This window comes from Pristis pectinata, chromosome 23, assembly GCF_009764475.1.
Source record: "Pristis pectinata isolate sPriPec2 chromosome 23, sPriPec2.1.pri, whole genome shotgun sequence".
Lineage (NCBI taxonomy): Eukaryota > Metazoa > Chordata > Chondrichthyes > Rhinopristiformes > Pristidae > Pristis > Pristis pectinata.
The window spans coordinates 6,042,442-6,068,193 of NC_067427.1; the positions used below are offsets into that span (position 1 = coordinate 6,042,442).

Genomic DNA, 25,752 nt, shown 5'->3' on the forward strand with positions numbered 1-25,752 from the left:
CATTAATCTGCAAGTATCATTGTTCTGACATTGTAACTTCAGTGGTTATTGGCAATAGATAAAAATTCCAAACTTACAAGTGGGATATAGGTTTGCCAATATACTGATGGGAGAGAGGGGTGAGATCTCCCACGCTAATGCCATTTAAACAGCAGGCAGCCCAGAAATCGTGCACATGCACTGTCATTTGCTGAAGTCCCAGACTTACTGACAGATTCGAGATGCTGTCAGTTCACTCCACCACTGGGTTCCCCATGGAGACCAGCCTTGCTGAGATTCTGAGTATCATGCTGGGGGAAAATCACCTTTGAGATCCTGTGCCAAAGATCCTGCCAATTTCAATAGTGATTGTAAGGCTGTGTTTTGTTTTAGTTTAATTTTAATCGAAATTATGCTTTTAATTAACTATATTTAAAGTTAAAATGTTTATATTCTCTACTTCAATTTTAGAAGTGTTTATGTCACCTTTGTGAATATGTCAGAAAACATTTAAGATCACACATATTTTACAGCCAACTACAGCATCTTTGCTGGCCGGCAAAGCTTTCAGGACAGTTAAGGCCCTATCACAAGAGGCACTGCTCATGTCCAGATGTTGCTGTGATCTTCTGGGACATTTGGATTGGTCTGGATGTAGGGGACCCAAGTATATGGGTCTGAAACTACCCTGTGCAGGTGAACCAAGATCCAACCCATGTTTTTTTTTTAATTGAGGTGTTATTTTGCTGCAGAAACATTTACTTATTTGAAGTAAAATGAAAATTACTCTAAAAATAGTCCAGTGAAAGTGATTTTCCTTTACATTAATTTCATTGTGCACATCAACACCTTTCAACAGGAGTCCTCAGACGTTTCCACATTCACCATAGGCAGACTGTACCATCCATAAAGCACAGAATTAAAATATGACTGAAACCTCACATTTATAAGCACACTGAAAGGTGCATTAACCCCTGAAAGCTGTACTCACAGGTCAGTCCCATCAGTACTGAACAAGTTGAACCATTCGTTTCACCTAACAGCTCCACTCCCCTCCTATCATTTATCTTTAGTGATAAGGAATGACCTTTTCAAGTGCTCTGTTCTGACAGCTTCCAGATGCAGAGGGGCCAAAAAATTCTCCAAGAAGCAAACTAACAGCAACTAGCAGAAAAAGGTGGGCTTTGCAGAAGGATTGCATGTTTGAACGATACCGTGCAAAATTCTCACCAATATACGGAAACAAAACATTTTCACAGAAGCTAAAAATTCAAGTAGGATATCAAGCAAATAAAAATTGTCAATAGCATTGAGAGAACAAGAATATTTAGAAATTTCATCCTTTAGACCTACTGTGATTACGCCAAAGCCACCTTAACATTTCCTTTTATCCCTTTAATTATTATTTTCATATTTCTTCTTATATGTGGTTAATATGGCAAATTGTTTTGATTTAACAAGCACTTATGGTAATGTATTTCATATTCCAATGTTACTAGGTATGACATCTATGACACTGAATAAAAAAATCAAATTTGGACAGAATCATCAACAATTTGTTGATTGATCAGATAAGGCTGCCAAACATAACTGCAAGTTGGGTATTTTAGAATTATATCAATTTCAGGATAAATAACTGAAGAGGTAAGCTTTAAGTGTTTTCTCTTATGTTAAATTTGAAGGAACTGAGTTAAGATTATGAGATGTACAAAGTTCTTTATTAATAAGATGTAGCAATATTGCCTTCAAAGATATTGATTTATAATTTGCAATACAATAATATCTGACCACAGAGATTGTTGCCATTCTTACTACTTGAGCAAATTGTGGGAAATATCATACAAGGGTGGATCAGAAATTTCTGAGGCATCAAAAGAGTTAAGGCACTCTACTTGCTCAGATCAAAAGCAAAATTTCTTGCTTAGAACATTATGGCAACTTAACCCTGCATAAGAGAGCTTCAGATGGCTATTAAAGTAAAGGTACTTATTTGTGTTTATATTCATTTAAATTCAATTAGCCCTTAGGGGTTTATTGTTAATCTACAAGTTGAATGTTAACTCTAATCCTGTTCAAAGGCCTTTCACTGGTTTGTTTCCCTGTATTCAACTGCAGAACATCAACTTTGTTGAAGTATTTGCAAAATAACATCTTACTCTATCCTAGTAAAATATTTTAGACCTCACAGGAGAAAGGACACCAGAAAGCAGTTTATATGGGGCAAAGAATATACCATATGTATAAGTTCCTATTAACACATCAGTTTAGTTATATGTTAAAATATTATGGCAGCCTTTCCTCGGAAATATCTAATACTTTCTGCAGCAATTTGAATAATTAGTTTCTTTGTGTTCCATTACAATTAATGTAATTGGTGCCTACAATATTACCAGCCATTACAGAATTATTTTGAAAATGAGCGATTTGAAGGAAAGAGCAATTTACTTCAGGTAATTATTTTTAAAATCTAATTTTTGCACTGTTTGAAGTCATTTGGCAAGCATAAAAAGGCTGTTTCTCCCCCAAGTAATAACAATTACCTAATTGAACATCAGTGGTGAATCGAAGCTTGTGAACGACGCTGACTTTGTAAGATTTGTAGCGTTGACTGCTTAGAATGTCCTGCACAGTTGTTATATCCAGAGGCGGCTCATCCTCTGAACTCTCTTCTCCTCTTGAACCTACAGATCGAAGACAGAAGTGTGAGACAATCCATTTGCAAAACAAAAATTGCCTACTTGCTTAAAATGAAAACTCAATATTTAAAACTATAAGCAATGAGAATTATATGAAAAGGAAAGAATATTGGTTTGGTAAAATAAGTGAACAATATCTCATTAATTGTATACTTGAGAAAATAAATTAACATTTCAGATTTGGACTCTTATCAGAAAACATTAGACTTGAGTTCCTGTTGACTTAAAATCTCCAAGACACCGATTCCACGGTCACGTCAAACTTTGCTTTCTTTTTCAGGTGGCCAGTAAATTCTCAGTACTTCCAATTCTGACTGAGGTACCACACTCTAAATATAGGGGTAGATTTTCAACCTCCTGCTCAGGTCTGAAATGGGCTTTACAGATCTGTTGCCCATTTCAGAAGTTGCCCCGTTTTCATTTTCTTTGATTTCAAAACCCAGCAGTTTTAACAACTGACAGTTGACATGCAAAATTCCAGTTTTGCATCTCAGCAGGTGGTGAACAATCTGCTCCCTCGCTAATGCTGAGGCCTTCTGGCATTTTCTTGTTTTGCTTTCAGGTATCTGCAATTTTTTTTTGTTTTGGGGGCAAGCAAATCCTTTTAACACAAAAAAAACTATATTAAAACGTTTTTATGGAAGATCTTATAGTTCTTCTGACAAACATTAATAGCAGGAGTAAGCCATTGGACAAATCCCATATCCTGAGAACGTATCTCCGGCAAGAAGAAACAGCTTCTCATCACATACTCCTTGGATCCATCTCTAACTCATACATCCCAATGAAAGCACATCTCATTCTTCTGAGGAGAGATTCAGCTTCCTCTATTGTTTGTGAAAGGATAATCCCTTCATCTTGGAATTCTTGTTTTTAAATATATATACAAAAACAATGCTGTACCAACTTCAACTTGAGTATATCTTTACTTGGGTATGGAGGCCAAATTTGCACAGAGGTAAAATCTTGTAATTTGGTTTTCCAAACAACACACAATATATTGATCAAAATGATTAAGAAATCTATGAACAATCAATGCATAACTGAATGACATGGAAATAGTGTCAAGCAGAAATGAACACCGGTAACAATGCAATCAGAAGAATTGAAGGAAATTCCAGCAGCCCGAAGCAAGGGTCAGTGAGGGAAGTTCACTGTTGATCTGTGTTAAACATGCACTGGAGTACTGTCTGCACTTTGCACTCGGCTTCTGATTAGGTTCCAATGAAGTCAATGAAACCAAAGGTTGTAGGATGTTTACAACCAGTGGCCAATGCACTCTGCATATAGCTCCAGTGATCAAATATGAACCTTAAGTTACTTCATAGCAGCTTGAGCTCAGTTGTAAAACGTTTCCAACAAAATATATCTCTTCTCTTTGAAGGATTATGCTTTCCAATTACTACCACTTTGCTTTGGAATCTTTTAGTTATTGCTGACTTTTCGTTTTAATGCTTCATTCCTTTCTTTGTGCCAGTTATAGAGCTAAAGTTTTTGTTCTTTGCATAATGCTGCTCATTTTAAATTTTCAAATAGCTTATTTCTGCACTTTCTTAAAGCACTATCTGCTTCGGTACACTTCCATGGGCACAGTCCAATTTAAATAACCTTGCCCAGATGGACAATCTTCACATTCAAGTCTGATTGCAAGTGCTGGAAAGCTGTTTCCCTGTGAAAATATCTTTGCTAAAAATTGATACTCTCTTCTGGATATTCATTTCCAGCAAGAGTTTCAAGCAGGTCTGGCAGATTTTCCTCATTTAACCTAGGTATGTTGTGAGCGCTGTGGTACCCTTGTTACTTTACAAAAGTGACTACTCTTCATTGACTGTGTGAAGTCTGAAGTCACGAAAAGACTCAGACATGAACAATTGATCAGTGATGAAACCCAAAACCTTTCTGCTGATTAAAGTCCAGTAACAAAAATTTGTTCTTTAACATATACTGAATGCACACCACTCTAACAGCTATGCATTGTATACAAATTGCAAAATTTAGTTCCCATGCAGTTCAATGGAACTGAATTTTAAGAGAGCACAAAATGCAGGCACTAATGTAGTGCATGTTCAAAGCATGCTTTGAAGGATGAATTTGTAGCCCAGCATCTCTGCACTATTGGAATGGCAAATTCTCTTTTGTTTTTACCAAAATGAAAACCTTTCCTTATTTTATTCTGAAAGTGAAGGTTGAAGAATGGAGTTTCTTTCGTGTCAACATCAACCATTTGCAGGTCAGCTAAATCAGTCAGTTGTACAAGGTTATGTAGCACTGTAGCTTCAATCTGATCTCATGCAGACAAACCTTTCTGGCACCTCTGTATATAGGTTCTTCAATTTTCACATCCTTGAGGTCAGAGCAAGAAATGTTACTAATGCTAATTGGAGGTCAGTTTCTGATGTGAATCCTTGGAATTGATGAAAGACGCCCCAATTCCTTGCAAGTTTCCCCATTCCCTTAGATTTTCCACATCCTGGATTGGATTTAAACCTAACAACAGTAACCTGTATATATGGAGCACCGCTAATCTAACAAAACCTCAAGCCCTTCCACAGGAGCAAATGCAAAGGAATACCAAGCCACAGGTTTGTTTCGGTGGTTGAAAATGATCCCAGGATGGCACCTTGGCTTTCTGGTGCTACAATTAAGGTCAGAGCTTCTGTGGGAAATTCTGCCATTCGGTGACGATGAGATTTTCGTGTAGATGACCAAACAGGAGAGTTTTGGAAGCTTCTCACAGGACAAATGAAATGCAGGGGGATTACAGAATGAATTACAGAGTTCAGAGGCATAAAGGTGCAGCTGCTATGGGTGGAGTGAATAAATTGGAGTATGAGCAGCAGGGATGTACAAGGAGGAGTGTGGCAATCCCACTGGACCAACAGATCATACTTAGTTTCTTTGATTTAAATTTTCTTTATTTCCTTGATTTTATCATCCCATTATTCATCTATGTCAACTATCTTTACTTTTCCTCCATTTTCTAGAGAGCTTTATTTAACCGTAGTAGTGGTGAAGTCTGAAACTAAAACAAATAATGCTGGAAGAACTTGCAAGGCAAGCTGCGGCTGCAGCTCTTCGCCAGGACTGGGAAAGAGAGAGATGCAAGCAGTTTTCCAGGAGGAGGGAAGGTGCGGGAGGGATTTGTGGAACAAAGGGTGTGTATGTCTTAGGATGAGTCAAAATGGTTAATGGGCACAGTTATCAGCACTTTAAGCTCCTAGGCCTGTGTAATGTGTTGTTAATGGTACGGTGCTGGAACTTGCCCGGCACACTAGACTCTGCACGTTGAATAAATAAAAAGAAAATAAGAATTCCATTTTCTGGTCAACACTCAACTTCACCTGTCTTATGAACTGGTGCATCTACAAGGACCTACTACCGGAAAATCCCAAGAGTCATACCACCACCAAGACTGGTAAAAAGGAACACTGGTTTAGGTATCTGATAAAGAAAATATATAATACTCATTTTACATTTTAACTTGGGCACCAAGTCAGTAAATTACTGCTGGCTCTTTCAATTTGACAAGCACTTTGTGCAGTCAGATGGTGTAAATGATATTTCAAGTACGCACTTGATACACTTGAATATTAACAGTCTCCATTGTGCTCAACAAATGAAACTGCTTAAAAAGAAACACACTTTTGCATAAGGTTTTCCCAAATGAAAAAAAGTCATAGGTAATCGATCACTTAGTCATCAAGAAAGCCTACATAACAGGAAGCAAGTTGCTTTCACTCCAAGTGTGACATTTCCTGGCGCTAGGCTGTCGGCTAGAGCAAGTATTAAAAGCCTGCTGTCACTTGCTGTGAATTATACATTATTTGAATCCCTGGCATTTCATCTATTTTTCACTCTGAAATGAAATCAAGCATATGCTACATTATAGCAGGCAAAGAATGTAAATGTTAACGCCTGTACTGTACATCACAGGAAGAATCGCCCTCAAGTATAAAAAAATCCATAACAGTATCTAAATCCATGTTGAACTTGGTATACAGCTTTCTGGTACAACAATCACATATCACCTGCATAAATAACATGTTTCCGAAGGTTTAAAACATCTACACTAAAGCAATACATTAAACCCTCCATAAAGCAAGATACTACAGTGGAATAAGTATGTAGTACTCAATAAGTTAACTGGAGAACAATAAATTCTACACAAGCTAATCTTAAGAGATCCATACATATCCACTGTAGTGCAGGGGGTAGCACTCTTGCCTCCATATCAGGGATATCCTCTTGTGGGTATGTGAAACCTTGGACACGAAAGATCCTGCAGCACTATTTCACGTTTCAACCAATAATTGTCAGGCAGCATTACGCCAAAGAATTTACCTAATCATCAGGTTTCTGATTGTGGGATCTTTTTGTACAAAAATTGGCTGCTCTGTTTCCAATATCAGAACCCCGATTACACTCCAAAATTACCTAATTGACAAGTGCTTTGGGGACATCCAGAGACCCTACACACATGCATGCTGATTTTTAAAATCATTTCACGATAGTTTCTCAATTTGGAATGCATATTCCTAGCACAGAAACTATGTGAAAACAGAATTTATTGACCATCATAACAACGTAATAATGGGTTGCAAATACCAGTGAGAACCAGACCAATTATGAAAGAATCAGAGGGGAAGCTAAAATTAAAATAGGAGGCAGAGAGGGTATAAGAAAAGATTAGCTGCCAACATAAATGGGAATCGAAGTGTAGTATACCATTCATATGCCTATAAGTGTAACACACAGAGTGGAGCCAATTAAGGACAAAAATGGAAACTTGTTCATGGATGCTGAGAGCAGTGCTAAGGTAGTAAACAAGTACTTTATATTTGTCTCCACCAGGGAAGAGGCTGCTTCCAAAGCAATCATAGAGGAAATACTGGAGACCCGAGCCATGTTAAAAATTGATACCTCTGACACTAGAAAAGTTGGCTGAACTTAAAGTGGTTAAGTCACCCGGACTGGATGGGATGCATCCTAGGATTTTGAGAGAGGGGCACTAACCATAATCTTTCTATGCTCCTTGGACAACAGGTAGCTACTGTTACTTCCTTGTTCAAAAACAAATTGAGAAAGGATAAGCCCAACAACTACAGACTAGTCAGTTTAACTTAAACGAGGACCTTGGGCAATTCAATCAAACTGGTGCACATGGACTTCCAGGCTTTTAATATGGTGCCACAAATAGTCTTATCAGCAAAGTTGGAGCGCATGGCATAAAAGAGACACTGATACCATGGATACAAGGTTGGCTAAGTAGCAAAGTGTCACGGTGAGTGGTTGTTTCTCAGACAGCAGGTAAGTGTATAGGGGCATTTCCCAGCAAACAGTTGGGACTACTGCTTTTTTTTAATCTGAAGACCCAACTTTGGGGTGTAAGCACAATTTCTAAATTTGCCGATGACAGAACTTGCAGCATTGTGAACTGCAAAGAACAAGATATCTATCTCAAGTGTCACCACTCTTCCAGTGCCAACATAGCATGCCCACAGCTCCTAACCCGTACGTCTTTGGAATATGGGAGGAAACCGGAGCACCCAGAGGAAACCCACGCAGACGCACGGGGAGAGATAGCAGCTTTTGGAACGGACAGGCACCTGGAAGATGTGGTTTAATGCACGAAAATGTAAAGTGGTGCATTTTGGTGGGAAGAATGAGGAGAGGCAGTCTAAATGATACTGGTCAAAAATGGATGCAGTAGCAGAGGGACGTGGGGGCATGTGCACACACATCATTGAATGGTTGAGAAAGCTACTAATAAGACATGCCAATCCTGGGCCTTATCAATTGAGGCATTCAGCATACAAGTTGGGAAGATGATGAAACCTTTAAAACATGGTCCTGCCTCAACTGGAGCATAGTGTTCATTCCTGATCAGTGGGTATAGGAAGGATCTGAAAGCAACAGAGAGGGCCCTGAAGAGATTTACAAGATTGGTTTCTGAAATAGAATACATCGGCTTGTACTATTTTCTTTAGAGAAGACCTAAGAGAGATTTGATGGAAACATAGGATGAGACTGGACAGAATGGATAGTGGGAGACCATTCTTTGTGTGAAGGGTTTGAGGACTGAAGGTCATGGGTAATAGTGTGAAATGATGCATTTTGTGGATTTAAACCAAGGCAGGACAGAGAATGGCAGGGATCTGAGCTGTGTTGTTGAATAGAGAAACCTGGGGTACAGGTACATAGTTCCCTGAAAGTGGCATCACAGGTAGGCACAGTGTTGAAGAAGGCACAAGGCACTAAGTGCAAGAGTTGGGACATCATGTTAAAGTTGCACAAAACATTGGTGAGGCTGCACTTGGACTACAGGAAAGATGTGAGTAATCAGCAAAGAAAAGATTCATAAGCTATCTTTATCAGTCACATGTACATTGAAACACAGTGAAATGCATCTTTTTGCATAGTGTGTTCAGGGGGCAGCCCGCAAATGTCACCACGCTTCTGGCGCCAACGTAGCATGCCCACAACTTCCTAACCTGAATGTCTTTGGAATGTGGGAGGAAACCGGAGCACCTGGAGGAAACCCACACAGTCACGGGGAGAACGTACAAACTCCTTACAGACAGCAGTGGGAATCGAACCCGGGTCGCCAGCGCTGTAAAGCATTATGCTAACCGTTACACTACCGTGCCTGCCCAATGGAAGCTGCCTGGTTTGGATAACTTGAGTTATCAGGAGAGATGGGTGAAGCTGGAACTGTTTTTCCTGAAGGAGGCTGAGAGGTAACAATGACAGGCATATAAAGTTATGAGAGACATAGACAGATAATGTAGATAACCAGAGTGTTTCCCAAGGTAGGGGTGTCTAAAACTAGAGAGCATAGGTTTAAGGTCAGAGGAAGTTTAAAGGGAATCTAAGGGGTAAATTTTTCACAGAGAAGTTGATGTCTGGAATGAACTGCCGGAGGAGGTGGAGGAGGCAGGAACAATAGCAACATTTAGGAGGCATCTGTTCAGGTACTTGAATGAAAGAGGCATGAATTAATGCAGGGAAATGGGATTAGTACAGACAGGCATGATGGTCGGCATAGATGTGGTGGGCCGAAGGGCCTGTCTCTCTGCTGTACAACTCTGACTCTATACAATAAAAGGGAAGGGAATTAAGAATGAAATGAGGAGAATTATTTTTTAAATGCATCACCTTGTTGGAATCTGGAACGCACTGCCTGCAGATGTAGTGAAGGCAGATTCCTTTCTGGTGTTCAAGAGGCAATTGGATAAACAAATGGTGGAGAAAAATTTGCAGGACTAGAGCCAAGGAGTTTCCCTGGCAGAGAGCTGGTGCAGATGTGATGGGCCAAATCACCAGCTTCTGAGATTCTACGGTTCTTTGAAGCAGAACTGCATGTAGTAACGTACAAACATAGTATCTTGTTAACAAACTTTAAAAGCAAGCTTTTATTCTGTAATACCGACAAAACTCTAATTAGTACATTTCTAACTTTGAAGGTATCATGCCCAATATTGCTATAGCACTCAAAATGTAACCTCAATGGTCTAGGACCATAAAAGATTACTGAATCTTTCCAGTGTATTTTCTGCAGAATTGAAGTGGGGTGGGGCAATCAAGACAGAAATGTGATGCGTCAACTGCAACTGAGAGTCAGGGTCAACAGCCCTCATGCAAGATTAATGTTTGTAAATACAGGTGCACCATAACACTATCGATTCCTCAAGAATGCGTAGTATTAGAGTCTCTTACAGAACTTGAGTTCATGCTGCATTTATCATACAGAATCTCTCAGTGATGGTTTGGTAATCAAGGGTAGTGCATGCAACCATCAGCCATCCACTCAAATACACACTGGGGATTTACTAGAGTCACATTTTTCTGCAATTGTTATTAGTGGAAGATTGCCAGCTTGTCTCCCAGGGAGCTCAAGGTTCAATCAACAGTTTTAGCAAACAGTATTACAAAAATTGTTCTTCATGCCAAATTGTAAAACGTATGTATACAAAATAAGAGATAACGGGTTAATGACATCAAAAGGATTCCCTTTTATTTGCCAATATGAAATAAAATAAGGCACCTTTCATGAATCAACCTGCTTTTCTCCATTTCTTGGTACAAATTTTTCAATATAAAACTGACTTCATAGCTCCAAAGGTTTTCACTGTATTATTGGAAATACCTTGTAAAATCACTAAGCTATGTGCCAGGGTGAAGCCCTAAGGGACCTCATGATGGCACCCGAATTTGCTTTCGCATGCAGCTTTTATTCACCTACTGAAAGATATTCATACTGTGGCAATATCAAGCAAAAAAAGGAAAACATTTTATCCAGCACTAAATAATTTCTAATTCGGCCAAAATTGCACTGGTTGGCAAATATGCAGCATATAGAGGACAAGTTTTATTTTTTGTTACCTTGCAATGAAAGGTTGGGAATTTTTTTTGATGAAGATGCTATTTCAATGCAAGTTCCTGTTGTTGAAAGCCAAACAAGATGTGTCCTGTGCAACACAAGCAAATCTCATTTTTCAGTTGAATTCTTTACATTCATAAAGTGCCGGTGCCTTTTGTATCCACTCAATGGAAATGATGCCGCAGTCTTGAAGGAGGGTGATCAGACAGGACATTGTAATAGCATTTAGTCTGCGTTTGGTGGTTGGGGGGGGGGGGGGGTCAGGCCAGGCTACTTTATGGGTTCTTCAAATTATGTTTAAAGATTACTCTAATCTCTCATCACAAGCACCAAGATTCATCTAACACCATAATTTTTGTTTACCAACCATGCCATTTCTTTGCCCCAATTTCTGATTAAGATTTAGTAGATGTTGCAGATATCGAAGGATGTATAAAATTACACACCAAGTAAAACCACCACTAAGGTTAGTGCTGCACCTTCCGGGTGTCCAGAGTTCACAAACAGCCATCTGCATAAACGTCCACCTGGCGAGTTTGCATTACTTTTCCACCATCTTTCATTCATCTTTGATCCTTCTCCATTCAACAAACCACAGAAGTTGGAGTTTCCTATTCTCCAACTCCACTATTTAATCCAATGAGCTTTATGACTTGGAATAGATCATACTCTGATGTGCATCCTCCCAGATAGAGTACACTGCAGAAATAGAATCACAGGTTTTTCTTGCAGTCGAGGAAAAGAGAGCTCATATATTTTAGGCCAGAATACCTCTGATAGTTCTGAACCTTGGGAGAATGGAATAAAGGACAGAAACACTGATCTTTTTCAGACATATCCCTAAAAGCACAATGTTAAACTTCCAAGTCAAGCACACACACAATGCAAACTTTCTTGGTTGCAACCAATGAAGGTCTCAAGGCACTCCTCAGCTGACTGTAAAGAACTTCATTCAGTAATGAGCTTTGAAATTATCCAAAATGTCAAGTGACTGATCACAATGGCATGAACTGCAGTATCTGTTACACTTACTCTTACTGCTTACTATTTGATCTGTTAACCTAGATACAAAGCAATTAACATCTAACAGATGCCCAGGATACAGATATTTTTTCTCCCAGATTACTTGGTGCATCAGCAAAAACGTTGGGAGGTGGTGGGAGGGGGCATACAATTCTCAGTCTACTGTGCAGAGGGATTCAGAAAACAGCCCAGTTAAAGCATAAAGGAAACTGCAGAAACTTCTCCCAATCTAAGCAGGCTAATTTCTCCAGCAGAGAAGCATTCTCCGTTATACATTTTTAGGCTTTTGTGAGGAATCACTCCCTGTTCAGGTGAAGGCGATTCAAAGTTTGTACTATGTTTTAAAAAAAATAATCGAGGAACCTTGAACAAGCAGGTACAAGTACAGGTCCTCCCCAGCTTATGAACGCCTGACTTATGCATAGTCCATACATAGGAATGGGCGTTTGGGAGACCAGCGGAATGGATTTGCCAGCTGCTGTGGTGCTGCAGGCATCTTTTGCCGCCTGGGAACGTGGTTCGTGGCCGCATTTCTGACGTGCAGAGTGTTCGGGTCATGAACGGTTTGCAGGAACGGAACCCTGCTGTAACCTGGGGACGACGTGTAGCACCTCATTCTTGTAGGGCAACACACTTTAAACAGACCTTCAAGGATCTGGTTGATAATAAATTTAACATTCTCTACTTGTCTCAGAAATTGCAACTGGAAGGAAAAAATAAGCACAGGAAATAATTTGTGCAACACTTGATTTAGAGGCAATGTAAGAATCGAAGCCACGAAACTGAAACATGGTTGAATTGTGGAGCACGAGGGGATGCTTCCCTCCTCTTCGTCTACATGGCCTTCACCCTTTGAGATTCACATTTGGGGACTTCAAAAATCACAGAACTCATTGGCATCAGCTACCAATGCTGTGAACCAAAAACTTCTGAGGTAATTGGAACAATGTTGTCCATCAAAATCGACACCGATCAAGTTGATACCGCACGGGCTCTACCAACAGGGAAGCTGAAACCTGCTTGGCTGACATGGAGTAGATGTGTGCTTTTGGAGAACATGAAATTCAATGACCTATTTCCTAAAGTGATTTCAATGGAGTTATTAGTTTAGGAATACACTTGGAATACAATTAGAGGCAAGCTGTGTTCTTGCCTTGGTGCAGAAGGTACAAATGGACTGCTTGGTGCTACACTGTGTTGGTAACAGTTTTCCTTCATTTGGAAGATGGCTTGCTCATCTGTAGATAACAGATTAATGAATAAAGACAATAACTTCTTCCCATTCACTTGCATTTGTGCAGAGATCCAAAGCCAAGCCACAGCTCTTGGGAACATATATTTTGGATTTTGAGGTGTCCTAACAATGTACAATGTTCTAGATCCAAAGGACTAAATCCATTTATATTAAATCTGCCTACTACATTATTTGCAGGACATTAGGCCAAGTCAGCTGTATTGATGAGTTTGTGCTGAGCTCCAATAGTAGTAGGACAGGACTGCCTGCTCTCAGCACTGCTCAGCTGTTCAAACAACCTTGCTGGTTTGCCAGCTGCCCTACTGAACACTGCAATTGCCATCTTTAGATTTGCAGATCAGTGATATGAATACATCAGGAGCTTTCAAAACTGATCACCTCAACTGGATTTCCCTGTAATACACACAAAAAGATTCTTACTCAAGATTATCTTAAATAATATCACATATCCCAGTATTAAAAAGTGGTTCAGATGAGAACAGTGCTTTCAAACTGATGTACCCTGACAAGATCACATTGCCTTCATGGGTGACCCCTCAGTAGACTTATCAAGAACCTGACCATACACTTTGATATATTAACCCATTTCTTCTTAATATCCCCTCAAATGCCACGACTCTATAACCTTTGAAGTACTTACTGAAACAAAATTTAAAAAATAAGTCAAGTACAGAAACAACGGTATAGTATAATAAATCAATTGTTTATATTTCAGGACCAACAGTGCTGTTAGTGCACTAAGGCTGCACTCACCTTTATCTGATCCTACTTCTTGTTTGGAGTCTAAATGCGAAGAACTGACATATTTATACCTTTGTTTTCAGCAGAAGCAAGTTATTTAATGTGCAATATAGAATACAAGTGTTATTTATCTTGAACATTCCTAAACCTATAACCCCCAACCGGAAGAATAAATTAGCAGGGATACAGGATTTCTCACTGTTCCTTCACCGCCATTGGGTCAAAGCTCTACAATTTCCTACCCAACAGCAGGACTGCAACAGTTCATGATAGGAGCTCACCAACACCTTGTCAAGGGCAGCTAGGGATGGGCAACAAATGATGGCCAATCCAGCATTAGCCACATCCTGCAAAAGCAGAAATTCAGGCAAACCTAGATCCAATGACCTGAGCACATCAGCAATGGTGGCAAAAAGCACAGAATGTAATGGAACTGAGCTTGCAGGAAACATCAGGAGTAAAAAAAAAATAAATTTTAACAGATTAAGAAAACTGGACAAAGATTAAGAATCACCCCTGTGGTGGAGGTGCAGCTTAATTATTGATGTCCTCTTATGCTTGAAATTGCACCAGAAGCTTTGGGAGTCTTCAACACAGATTGAAACATAAGGCACATGCCATCACCTCATGCCAACGATTTCATTTCTTTTGCTGCATTTGCTTGGAAGAGTCTGTCAGAAAGGAGCTTGGCAAAGATTAAAGTTCCCAGATGTCTTATTATCCCTTCAATCTAACTGTTCTGTGAACCAAAGTTAAAGTACACTTCTGAATGACCAGTTATCCTAAAGCAAACACATGCGAGCAGTTTTCCAATGGATATGTCAGATTAATAATTTGCATTTTCTTTCGCAATTAATTGGAATTAGTATTTAACCCAATTTATGTCCCACCCACCCAAAGGACAGGGTAGACCAATAATATTACAAATCTAGTAATATGTCTATACTTTGACACTTGTGAAGCATGTTGTCAACGTGGTGGCTTTTGCAACAACCATTGATCCCGAAATGCACCTCTGTTGACAAGTTTTCCTGCATGCTTTAAATGCAAGCCATGAACTGGAACTTTATAAACAATTTAAATAAAGAATACCGCCCCCACAATAATTTAGTTATATTACTGCAATTGAATTACTGTAATGATGCACAGCAATTACCTGCAATTAGATAAACTGCCTATTCCAACTCCCCAACTAAATTTACAATATGAACTGAGCATCCACTGGAAGTCTTATAACCAATGTCAATAAATTAACACTAATTTGTTTTGAATGCCAATAATCAAATGATGTTAGGAGTTGACAAAGGCAAAAGGTAAACTTTCAGGCCAACTACCAGTGTAAGACCCACATCTGTGGTCTTTTTAACCAGGCTGGAATTTTAACTGTTCTGCTTGTTTATCTAAAATCTCTGGGCATACTTGAACATTAGAACTCTGAAAATATTCAAGCTGAAATCTCTGTTCAACATTTGACTTAGGAAGTTAGCTAGCTTCAATAAGGACTTTAACATTACAATGGATTGTCTGAATACTGAGCCAAAACCTACCCCTCACTGCATTTGCACTTCAAGCATCAACAAACCAAGCAGCTTAAGGTGACCTCAACTGGTTAGTCTCATTGAGTTATGCTCCGTTGTGGGTTGGGTCCAAACTCTATTTTCACCGCTGGTTAGCACCAGCCAACATGCAAACTGCTTTCCACTACTGTTAATGTACCCCAATCTCATGCTCCAAAAATAACAAATAAGATTTCACACATCTGCATATTATTAGAAGCAACACGGCATGCCAATTTATAAAAGACAAAGACTTTGAAATGTCTACGTTGATACTGCCATTGTAACATTCAACTTCGTAACAATTCCAATATTCTTGGTTAACTTTGGCTGAACCTTCCAAACAGTTATCATTTTAAATGTCATCTGATATTTACTGATAGTCTTTTCCAACATTTGATATTTTAATCTAACAATTCAGATCTACTTTAAATATAGATTTAATACTGAGATGCAAATAGTGCTGTTCTCCATGAGAGCTGGCAGCCAAGAGGGGGTAAGAGAAAGGTGTTCAAAATCATGAAAGGTTTAAGTAGAACGAATGAAGAGAAGTTGTTTCCAGTGGCTGGAAGGTTATTAAGTGGAAGGCACAGATTTCAAGTGACTGGAAAAGAAGCAAAAAAAACTTATCATCCAGCAAGTACTTATGGTTTTGAACATGTGTTAGTTTGGACATGGCAAGCAAACTTAATAGAAGCCTTACAAAAGGGTACTGGACAGATACTTGGAGGAAAAACAATTCAATGCCATCAGGAAGAAACATGAATATGGGATGACAGATCAAGTCAGAACAGACAAATAGGCAAATGTCTCCTCTTGTGATACAAGACTTTGTAATAATGTTAAGTTCCCCAATTCCTCAAACCTCATCTTTTTATATCTTCGTGTACTTCTCAGACTTGTCTCTTTTGTCTACATGCTTTCTGAAGTGCTTTTCTTCAATGCATGATGACCAAAACTGAAGTCTTGCAAAGCATCACTATTTCTGCAGAGGTACATTCAATCGTTCTAACTACATCCCCTAACACTAAATTTAGTTTTCTTCAATGCTTCACTGCATGACCTGAACTGCGATGAACAGAGTTTTCAAATACATGTAATACTTGATATTTCGTCTGATTGAAAAATTGATTTAATTTGGATCTGGTCTCCTAAACTTTCAATTTCTTTTCTCATCATCACATTGATTTCATGACCCATTTTAGTTATGCAGATTACAAACAGGATAATGCCAAGAACTCACCCTTTAAACTTTGTAAAACTTCACTTGGCTTCCTCATCCATCCACATTGTGTTCTCACCTCTCTCAGCAGTACTCTTGGTTTACCCCTTTTCAAGCCACAAGTTGCTCAGCCCCAAATCAATGTACCTTTCAGTTTAATTAGCAATCTTTCATGTGGCACTTGGAAACCTTTCACAATGACTAAACGTGAGATACTTATGATACCACCTATCTGCAAAATTCTCAAACAAGTGGAAGTAATCAGTCAAGCAAGAACCAGCTCACCTAACCACGTTGCCGGCCGTTTCTTATAACTTGCTATCATGTCAAATAGTAAATAAAAAGGAAAATTTAGAGGCTGTGCAAGGAGAATTAAACAAAGTGATAATTTTCGGCTTTTCTTACAATTTCTCCATCCTTCGCCTGATGGAAGGATTTTGTCTTCCGTTTGGCAAGCCAGATATCTCCAGCTGAGATCAAATAATTTGCATTGCAAGGAATGTCAACAGCATGCCAGCATGGTGACAATTTCAAGCAGTACTTGAACAAGCAGACTTCTCCAGCTTTATACTGAAATAGAACTTGTAACTTGATTTGTGAACAGCGCAAATTTCCAAATGATTGTTTCATGCAAAAGACTTGCAGTTTGGTGTATTATCAATAAATTATCAGATTTAATAATTTGCAGCATAACAGGATTGGTTATTGTTTGAAAACTGTACAGTCTTTAAAAATAATATACTGGATTAACACATGCTCTTGAATCGTTAAGCAAACACAAAATGAAACAACAGCCTTGCTCAATTTACAAATTGTTTTCAAAACTGAAAAATAAAACTTCCACTTCATTGTTACTAAATCTCAAAAGATACTAATGATCAACTTAAAAATGTCCTAGAATTGTAAAATACGACCAGCTCCAGAAGTCTTGAGTTAAAATGTTGAGCAGTCTTAACATTTTGACAAGATACTTTGCATTGATTAGAAAACAAAATTGTGTTGTATGAAGCAAATTAAACAAAATGATTGTATTCGTCAATAAACCATAAAAATATTTTAAGTTCTCAGTATATTTTGTTTTCTAATTTATACAAAGCAGCTGTCACAGATAAAGCCTTTCTGAAAGGGTATCCAGAACTGTCCTTGAATTAAAAAGACTGTAGGCCATTTTAGGTGCACGTTGGACTCTACCACTTGCTTGAGAATCTTAGACATGATGAAGGAGGCAGATTTCTTCTCTGGAAGAGCTACAAACCAGGAGGTTAGGAGGTTCATGTTTACTATCCTGACATGAGCTTTTTATTGACTTTCTTAAATTCAAATGCCTCATCCATGTGGTGGGGCCAGGATTCTGGGTTTCTCATTCAGTAATTTAACCCAAGAGTTACAACAATCTCTTTCAACCTCCCTCTCATTTAGGTGCATTTATTACATACAAATTTACAACTCTTAACATAAAACATTGTTCGACATACTACTGGTACTGAAAAGATGACAAGTAATTCAGTGTAGAGGCTATTACTGCACTGTAAAACTACCAAAACTAAAGCCCAATCAGAAATCATTCCCAAATATGTAGATATTTCACTTTCTACAGCTTTAATACGAATCTGACCAGAAAATCTAGAGATCAGCAATGCTTTTAATCCCAGTTTAAAAATATAATTAACTTCAAAATCCTGCTGTTTTGCTTTCAACTGCATGGATTTTTACGAGCATCGTCACATCAGGAGAACAGGTTTGGGTTTTTTTTTCCCCATGGGTTGAGGTAGGGGTGTGTTGGGTGGGTGTGGAGGGAGAAAGGACAAGAATAGAACTATTGAAGCCTTGAACAGCTCAAGAGAACATTTTCATTTTTACAGCAGCTTTGATTCACCTTCCTCACACTGTTAAAAGCTTAGCAATTGCAGCAAGTCTTTAACTCCAAAGTAATTTTGAGATCAAAACAAAAATATAATGTCAAGATTATTTACAATATTTAGGTCTTAGAAAAACCCCATCTGCTTCTGCTCAAAATGCAAAGAATATCTTTGGCATGTCATACATTTTTCTGAAAAATCTTTGACATTCCCGTCATCTTTTTCCAACTAAATGTGGAATGCTGGTTGTTCAAAGTTGAATTATTCAGATACCAGGTTGCAATTGTGACTGCCACTCCTAATGGTCAACATCAGTGAAAGAGACGTTGAAATAGAGGAGATAAGGAATGCAAACTCAGCTTCCACTGAAATTTTCTTCCAAATATTCCCATTGTAAAGAATGCTCTTCCACCAATCACAGCATCCTCAAGCATTCGTTTTATATCATTGACACCAAAATCTGACAACCCAGTGTCCCATTTAGCAGATTTTTATGCAAACACCACAACTTTTTTTATATACTTTAAGCCATTTCAAACATGCACATTTCTAATCAGTATTTTGCTTATACATATATTTTTTAGATGTTTGTCAAAAGTTAAAAAGTCAAACTTACTGTACTCTCTGACCAGACAGAATTCCAAAGTGCTCTGACTCTCTAAGGTACGATCTAAATCTACAGCTACGTTAGGTTCATTTTGCTTCTCAAGCCGATATTGATGTCCTGGAAAGAAAAAAAGGCCAGCAAATAATGTGAATGAGAAACTTTCATCCTAATTGTGTAGAAACTGTAGTTAAACACTTCAGTGATAGTGGTTATATCCCATCGCTTCCCCCAAAGCAAAAAAAAATGCCATGAACTGATTAACACATCAACCATTGTTTCAATAAAACCAGGGTCATTTGTATTTTATAGTCAAGGCTCAAGAAAGTAAATGGTTTTAGGCATAAAAGTTTAAATAATACATTAATACTCGTGGCATTTCTCCTATATTGTACAGCCATTTAAAGCAGCCCAATGGCAACAAACTAATTTAAATTGGTTTGGAAAATCTCCTTATTTTCTCGGCCACTGTTCTCTTTCAATGCAAAAGCAGATACAGAAAACAAGAAATTAGGTCATGGCTTTAATCAAAAATATTTGCTTCCTTCCTCACAATTTTCACTATTTATTTGGGAAGAATTTGATTGCTATTTACTTGCTGAAATATTATGAGATCTACAAAGACAAATGAAATTTAACAATCGTGTTTTTTTTTCCCCTCATATAATTAAGTGCTTTCTCTTGCATCAGTTTTCTCCCTCTTCTGAAGCCATTGAGCTCTTTCTGCACTCCGGTTGCCCTCCTGTATCTTGTCCAAATGGTTGTAATATGAACATGGGCATTGGAATGAGAGTTGACTGTTGGATCACAGTGGGTGCTCAGCTAATCTGTTCTCACTGAATCTCCAGCATGCCTCTACAGTGGGAGGTTCCTGCATAGTGACCAACGGCGTGAGCACTGCTGGATCTTCCCCTTCCCAAGCAAAAAACACATTCTGCTCACATCACTGGTTAACCCAGTAACTTGCTGTGAGCCTAACAAGCTCAACTGTTCAATATCTGAAACAGCTCAGTCCAATGACATTGTTTGAAAATTAAATAGCATACAAATTCAAGTCACAATCTGATATAATCACAACATTTGTGCAATAAGATAGAGGATCTAGTTTTACTGGGCCAGTAAAGCATTTCAGTGCCTCTGTAAAAAGCACTTACCCTGCTGCAGCCTTGCACTCATGTAGAGCAGCAGGGATACTCCAGAGTGCTCTGCACATCCTTGCCAGCTAGCCTTGAGTGTCATTCAGTTTTATGTAAACTGACAGCAATCATCATTTACAAAACAATGAAACTTTAATTCATTAAAAAGCTTTAAAAGTAAGGGGTCTAAGGAGGAGGATGACAGTTGATAACAACACAATCTTTTCCTCTTGGAATTTGAATCCTTGTCTTTCCCCAAAGAAAGTGTCCTGCGCTTGCCACTACAACAGCAACATTCATTCAGCTGCCTCAACATTGTTCTAATGGACACCAGCCCTAGTGGCACAGAAATGAGCAGTTTTACTCCAGAGCCAAAAAGTTGTGAGGAAGAGATCAAGGAGGTCATCTCACTGCAGCAAAATCTGAAGTGCATTGTTGTGTTAATGTGAGGGAAGCTTTATGCTGCAGCTAAACTGTGTCTGTTTGATATTGATAATGGTGTTAGAACTGGAAATGAGTTTCAATCCCCAGCATGTTAACATGAGCATAATTATCAGAAACAGAATGTTTATGAAAAGATTTTAAAAAACAGCAATATTCTTTATCACATGCACTGTGCTGTGTGACACTTAATTCAACGCTTAAAGCAAATTTCAGCAATCTTCATGTTGGCAGTTTAAAAGCTATATATACTTAAAATAATTTCCTAAAGATCCATTTAATTTGTAAAGTTATACTTTTTTTTAAATTCCAAAAGCCTTTAAAAAAATCATCTGGGTGCAGAAACTAAAGCAATTTCTGAATAACATATTGTAACCACCTGCATGTGTTACAAATGAACATGAACCCATCCTTCAAATGAGCCTTTCTCCAAAGTCAAAAGGTATTTTGGAATGACTCTGCAACACAAACCATTTCTATTTGGTGTAGATTTTAATTTCTTCATAATTTAAGCATTAAATCTTAAAATATTAATTACTCTGAAATCACAAGTTTAATTAATACAATTCAGTAAATTGCCCAAATAATACCAATTCTGCCCCATTTATATAGTGTGAAAATGCTGCACTAATCTTTGATGGCTACAGTAACACAAGCTGTCTTTGTAAATCAATATAAATTCTGCAAAGTGACAGATCATAATCTGTAAGACACTTTAGGATATTACATGTCAACTGGGGGTTTTACCATACGAGACAGCAGGCACATTATTGCAATTGTAGAAAAACCTGTGTATGCATAAACATGCTGTATCACAGAACCAACAGTGCAGGTGTTTGCAGACAAAAAAAACGGGCTGAAGCTATGGCTGCCCTTTAGAAAATGCTCATCTCTAACTCAAATGCCTGGTGTTAAACAAAACAAAGGGCTGTTGCAATTATGTACGACTACACAAGATATTTAACTTGTGTTAAGACTATACATATGCACAGCTGCACAAAACAACATCTTCTCCTTCAATGCCAGTAACATATTCAACATTTCCATTATTTTATTGTGGGATAAGATCTTGCGTTTGCACTGGTTTTTGAAACAAAGGAGCCTTGCCTTTTGTTTGAATGCACAGTTCAGACAAGTCCAGTGTGGTGAAAAGACAGAGGTTACTTTCCTAACAAACCTGACTAAATTGGAAAAAAAATACTGAAAACGTTTTGGAAACACAACCCATCAATTCTAATTTTTAAACTTTCACTTTCAGTCAACAACAGAAAAAGGTCCCTTCGAACTTTTATCTTCACTACAAAGTGTTCTTATCTCATGGTGGTGTCAGGAGCTTTATCTCTCTTTCAACTGACAACACAGACAATTCAGTTAAAATTGGAAAAGAATCCCACTTCAGTTGAGTAAATAAATAATCAATACTCATCTAAATGCAAATGAGAAACTAGCCCCCTCTGATAACAGGGTGCTTATCAAAGATCCAATTTTCTCCAGACAGTTGGATGCAACCAAATCACCATCATCCAGTCACAAACTAATGGATAAAAATCGTAACTAAACTGAGCAGATCACTAGAGATCAACTAAGTTGCAGGTTTCGGCCACTTCACATTTAACTAGCTTCGCTATCACTCACTTCCTCGTTTGGATCATTCCAATCAACTATGGTCTCTTTTTGAATGTGGTTAACAATTATTAGTTCAGATCATTAAATCCACAGCAGCAAATGATGAAAGCTGCTTGCTGAAATGAAGTAAATAAAATCTGCTTACAGCATCCTTTACGACAGAGAGCAAGGCACAAAGATTTTGTCCAATTTTCATGAACCAGGACTCTAATATTAAATCAAATAATCAAATTGCTTTTCTGTCACTGTGGTTAAAATAACACGTCTCTACATATCTTTAGTATGGTTGATAAACATTCTGTACTACAAAAAATGCACCATGGATTGCCACTCAATTGGTTAAAAACAGATCATAAAGCATTTCAGTGACAATGATGGGGCAGCAGAGAAAAGGCTTTAAAGATGCTTGAGAGTCTAACTTAGGAAAATATATCAACTTGTGCAAAATTTTGGGCTGCACCCAAAAGCAGCCAGAGTCTGGATGATGAGACAGGCACCAGGTTCACTCTCTGACAACTGTGAGACAACATCTGAAGAATCATCTCCCAGTTGCTTATGAAACATATGTTAACGTTAAACTCCGGTAAAGTTCACTTTGCACCAATCTAGTTCTTAAGATTTTTCACCCTGCCATCCTAAGCTTAGAACAAGGCCAAGGAATAGCTGCAAATTATGGAAGGGACTCATTGCTGGGGAAGAAAAAACATTAAAGCAGTTGTATGCTTTTGTTTGGCTGTCTGGTACATTAATACAGGAACAAACTGATCATAAACTAACCAGTCTGTGATTTAGTAAAGTGAACACTATTTCACCTCAAAGAAATCCTGATCTATCATTTAACCTGGATGAGGAAGTAGAGGGATGGGTTAGTAAGTTTGCTGATGACACAAAGGTTAGAGGTGTTGTGGATAGTGTGGAGGGCTGTCAGAGGTTACAGCAGGACATAGATAAGATGCAAAACTGGGCTGAGAAGTGGCAGATGGAGTTCCACCCAGATAAGTTCATTTTGGTAGGTCAAATATGATGGCAGAATGGAGGAGGGTCAGAGGGATCTTGGGGTCAGAGTCCATAGGACACTCAAAGCAGCTGCACAGGTTGACTCTGTGATGAAGGAGGCATACGGTGTACTGTTCTTCATCAATCACGGAATTGAATTTAGGAGCCGAGAGGTAATGTTGCAGCTATGTAGGACCCTGGTCAGACCCCACTTGGAGTACTGTGCTCAGTTCTGGTCTCCTCACTACAGGAAGGACGTGGAAGCCATAGAAAGGGTGCAGAAGAGATTTACAAGGATGTTGCCCGGAATGGGGAGCATGTCTTATGAAAACAGGTTGAGTGAACTTGGCCTTTTCTCCTTGGAGAGATGGAGGATGAGGGGGGACCTGATAGAGGTGTATAAGATGATAAGAGGCATTGACCATGTGCATAGTCAGAGGCTTTCTCCCAGGGCTGAAATCGTTGCCACAAGAGAACACAAGTTTAAGGTGCTGGCGAGTAGGTACAGAAGAGATGTCAGGGGTAAGTTTTTTTTTACTCCGAGTGGTGAGTGCGTGGAATGGACTGCTGGCAGTGGGTGGTGGAGGCAGATATGATAGGGTCTTTTAAGAGACTTTTGGATAGGTACATGGACCTTAGAAAAATAGAGGGCTATGGGTAAGCCAAGTAATTTCTAAGGTAGGGACATGTTCGGCAAGCTTTGTGGGCCGAAGGGCCTGTATTGTGCTGTAGCTTTTCTATGTTTATATAGTTAAAACCAATTTACAACATTTTAAATCTCAATGGCCTGGATAATTGAAAAACTACACTGGACTCCAGTGTAAGCTGTAAGTACATCTAACTGGGAACTCTGGCCACGAATAAAACAACTTGCAGAACATTTAATGCTTTGATCTTGCATTGGAAATATATTTGCACCCACTAACAAGTTAGGAATTCATGACATGCAGTTTTCGGCTCCAAAATTAAGTATTTATAAAAGAGAATATTCTGCAAATATTTCAGTCTTGTCAAAGCAAGGAAATCTGAAGGAACAGTTAAGGCAATTCAAGTCCAAGTCCAAAACTTGCATCAAGGTATCTACAACTGGGAGAAGTATTTTTGCAAGGCTGAGGCACAAAGAAAAAGGAGATTAAACCATTTCATCTGACTCCAAGAAATACACTGTACTCGATTTGATCAAAAATATATGCGTAGTTTGGGCACTTTTATTCTGAAGGAAAACCTTAACTTATTTTCAAGCTTTCAGTACCCCACTTTCTTCCTGCTGCTCTTTCTGAATTCAGTTCAATGTGATGGAAACAAAATGCAGAGTGACAGGATTTCCAGTTGTGTCAGGGGTTTCTGACACCTGCTCCAGTGCAGTAAAACAACTCCACTTTAAACCAATTCCAGCTAACAGTCTACTGACAGCTGAAGTGATCTAGGCTGAAAACCTAACTCTCAGTAAATCTAATATAATGAATATTTTTAACATACATTATATTGCCTTGGGAAAGATACATTTCACGCTGTAAATGCTTCTACTTGCCGTGTTAATATCCATGGAAAAAGAATTGGTTTTCACTGCCAAATCAAATACACTCATGATAGTCTGTTGCTGCTTTCCAATCTATTTCAGGTACGTGTCATATATCACTGTTCTAACTGTACCCAAGTTTGAGACTATCTTGTGTATATAAAAACCAAGAGCTTCTTGTAATGATTTGTTTAAAATAAAATGATCAGAATGAAGATATTTGTAACCACAGGGTTTTTTTTTTGTTTTGAATGATAAGTAGATTACTAAGCTGTATTGATGGTTGTACATAATGCACAGGAGTATCGTTTTTAACAGAACATCCATCTGGGCATTTGCACAATCACACATTAGGGAAGGAATACCAACGTTCAGAAAACCAAGTAACCCACCTTTTTTCCCTTTCCAGTGGACCATCACAGCTAGATGCAGCTTATATTGTTGGCCATGGCTAGAAAGACTAGAAAAAAAATCTGACAGCGAAATACAACAGATGAGGGTAAAGTATTACGTCCAAGATTTTATTTGGGGAGTTGTGGAGAAAGGCACGAATCCAACAGCCTTACCAAAGCTGAACAGAGCTGCAGAGTAAAGAGGTTAAAGTGCCCTTCGCACTAATCCCCCAACAAATCAGAAAAAGCAGTTGCTGACAATTTATTTCTCTAATGAAGTGCGACTTAATAAAGAAAGGAAAAGCCTCCCTACACAGTGTATGTTAT

General features: G+C 38.5%; 1 protein-coding gene across 5 annotated transcripts in view; it reads right to left on the reverse strand.

Moving 5' to 3' along the window:
• The window catches only part of mapkap1 (MAPK associated protein 1), a 197,556-nt gene that overhangs the window by 30,761 nt on the left and 141,043 nt on the right, over positions 1-25,752 (reverse strand). For all 5 annotated transcript variants that reach the window (XM_052037365.1, XM_052037363.1, XM_052037364.1 and 2 more), the window contains 2 exons: positions 19,328-19,435; positions 2,520-2,660 (listed from right to left, as the gene is read on the reverse strand). In XM_052037365.1, the coding sequence (XP_051893325.1) occupies positions 2,520-2,660; positions 19,328-19,435 (249 nt within the window). The remainder of the gene's footprint in view (positions 1-2,519; positions 2,661-19,327; positions 19,436-25,752) is intronic.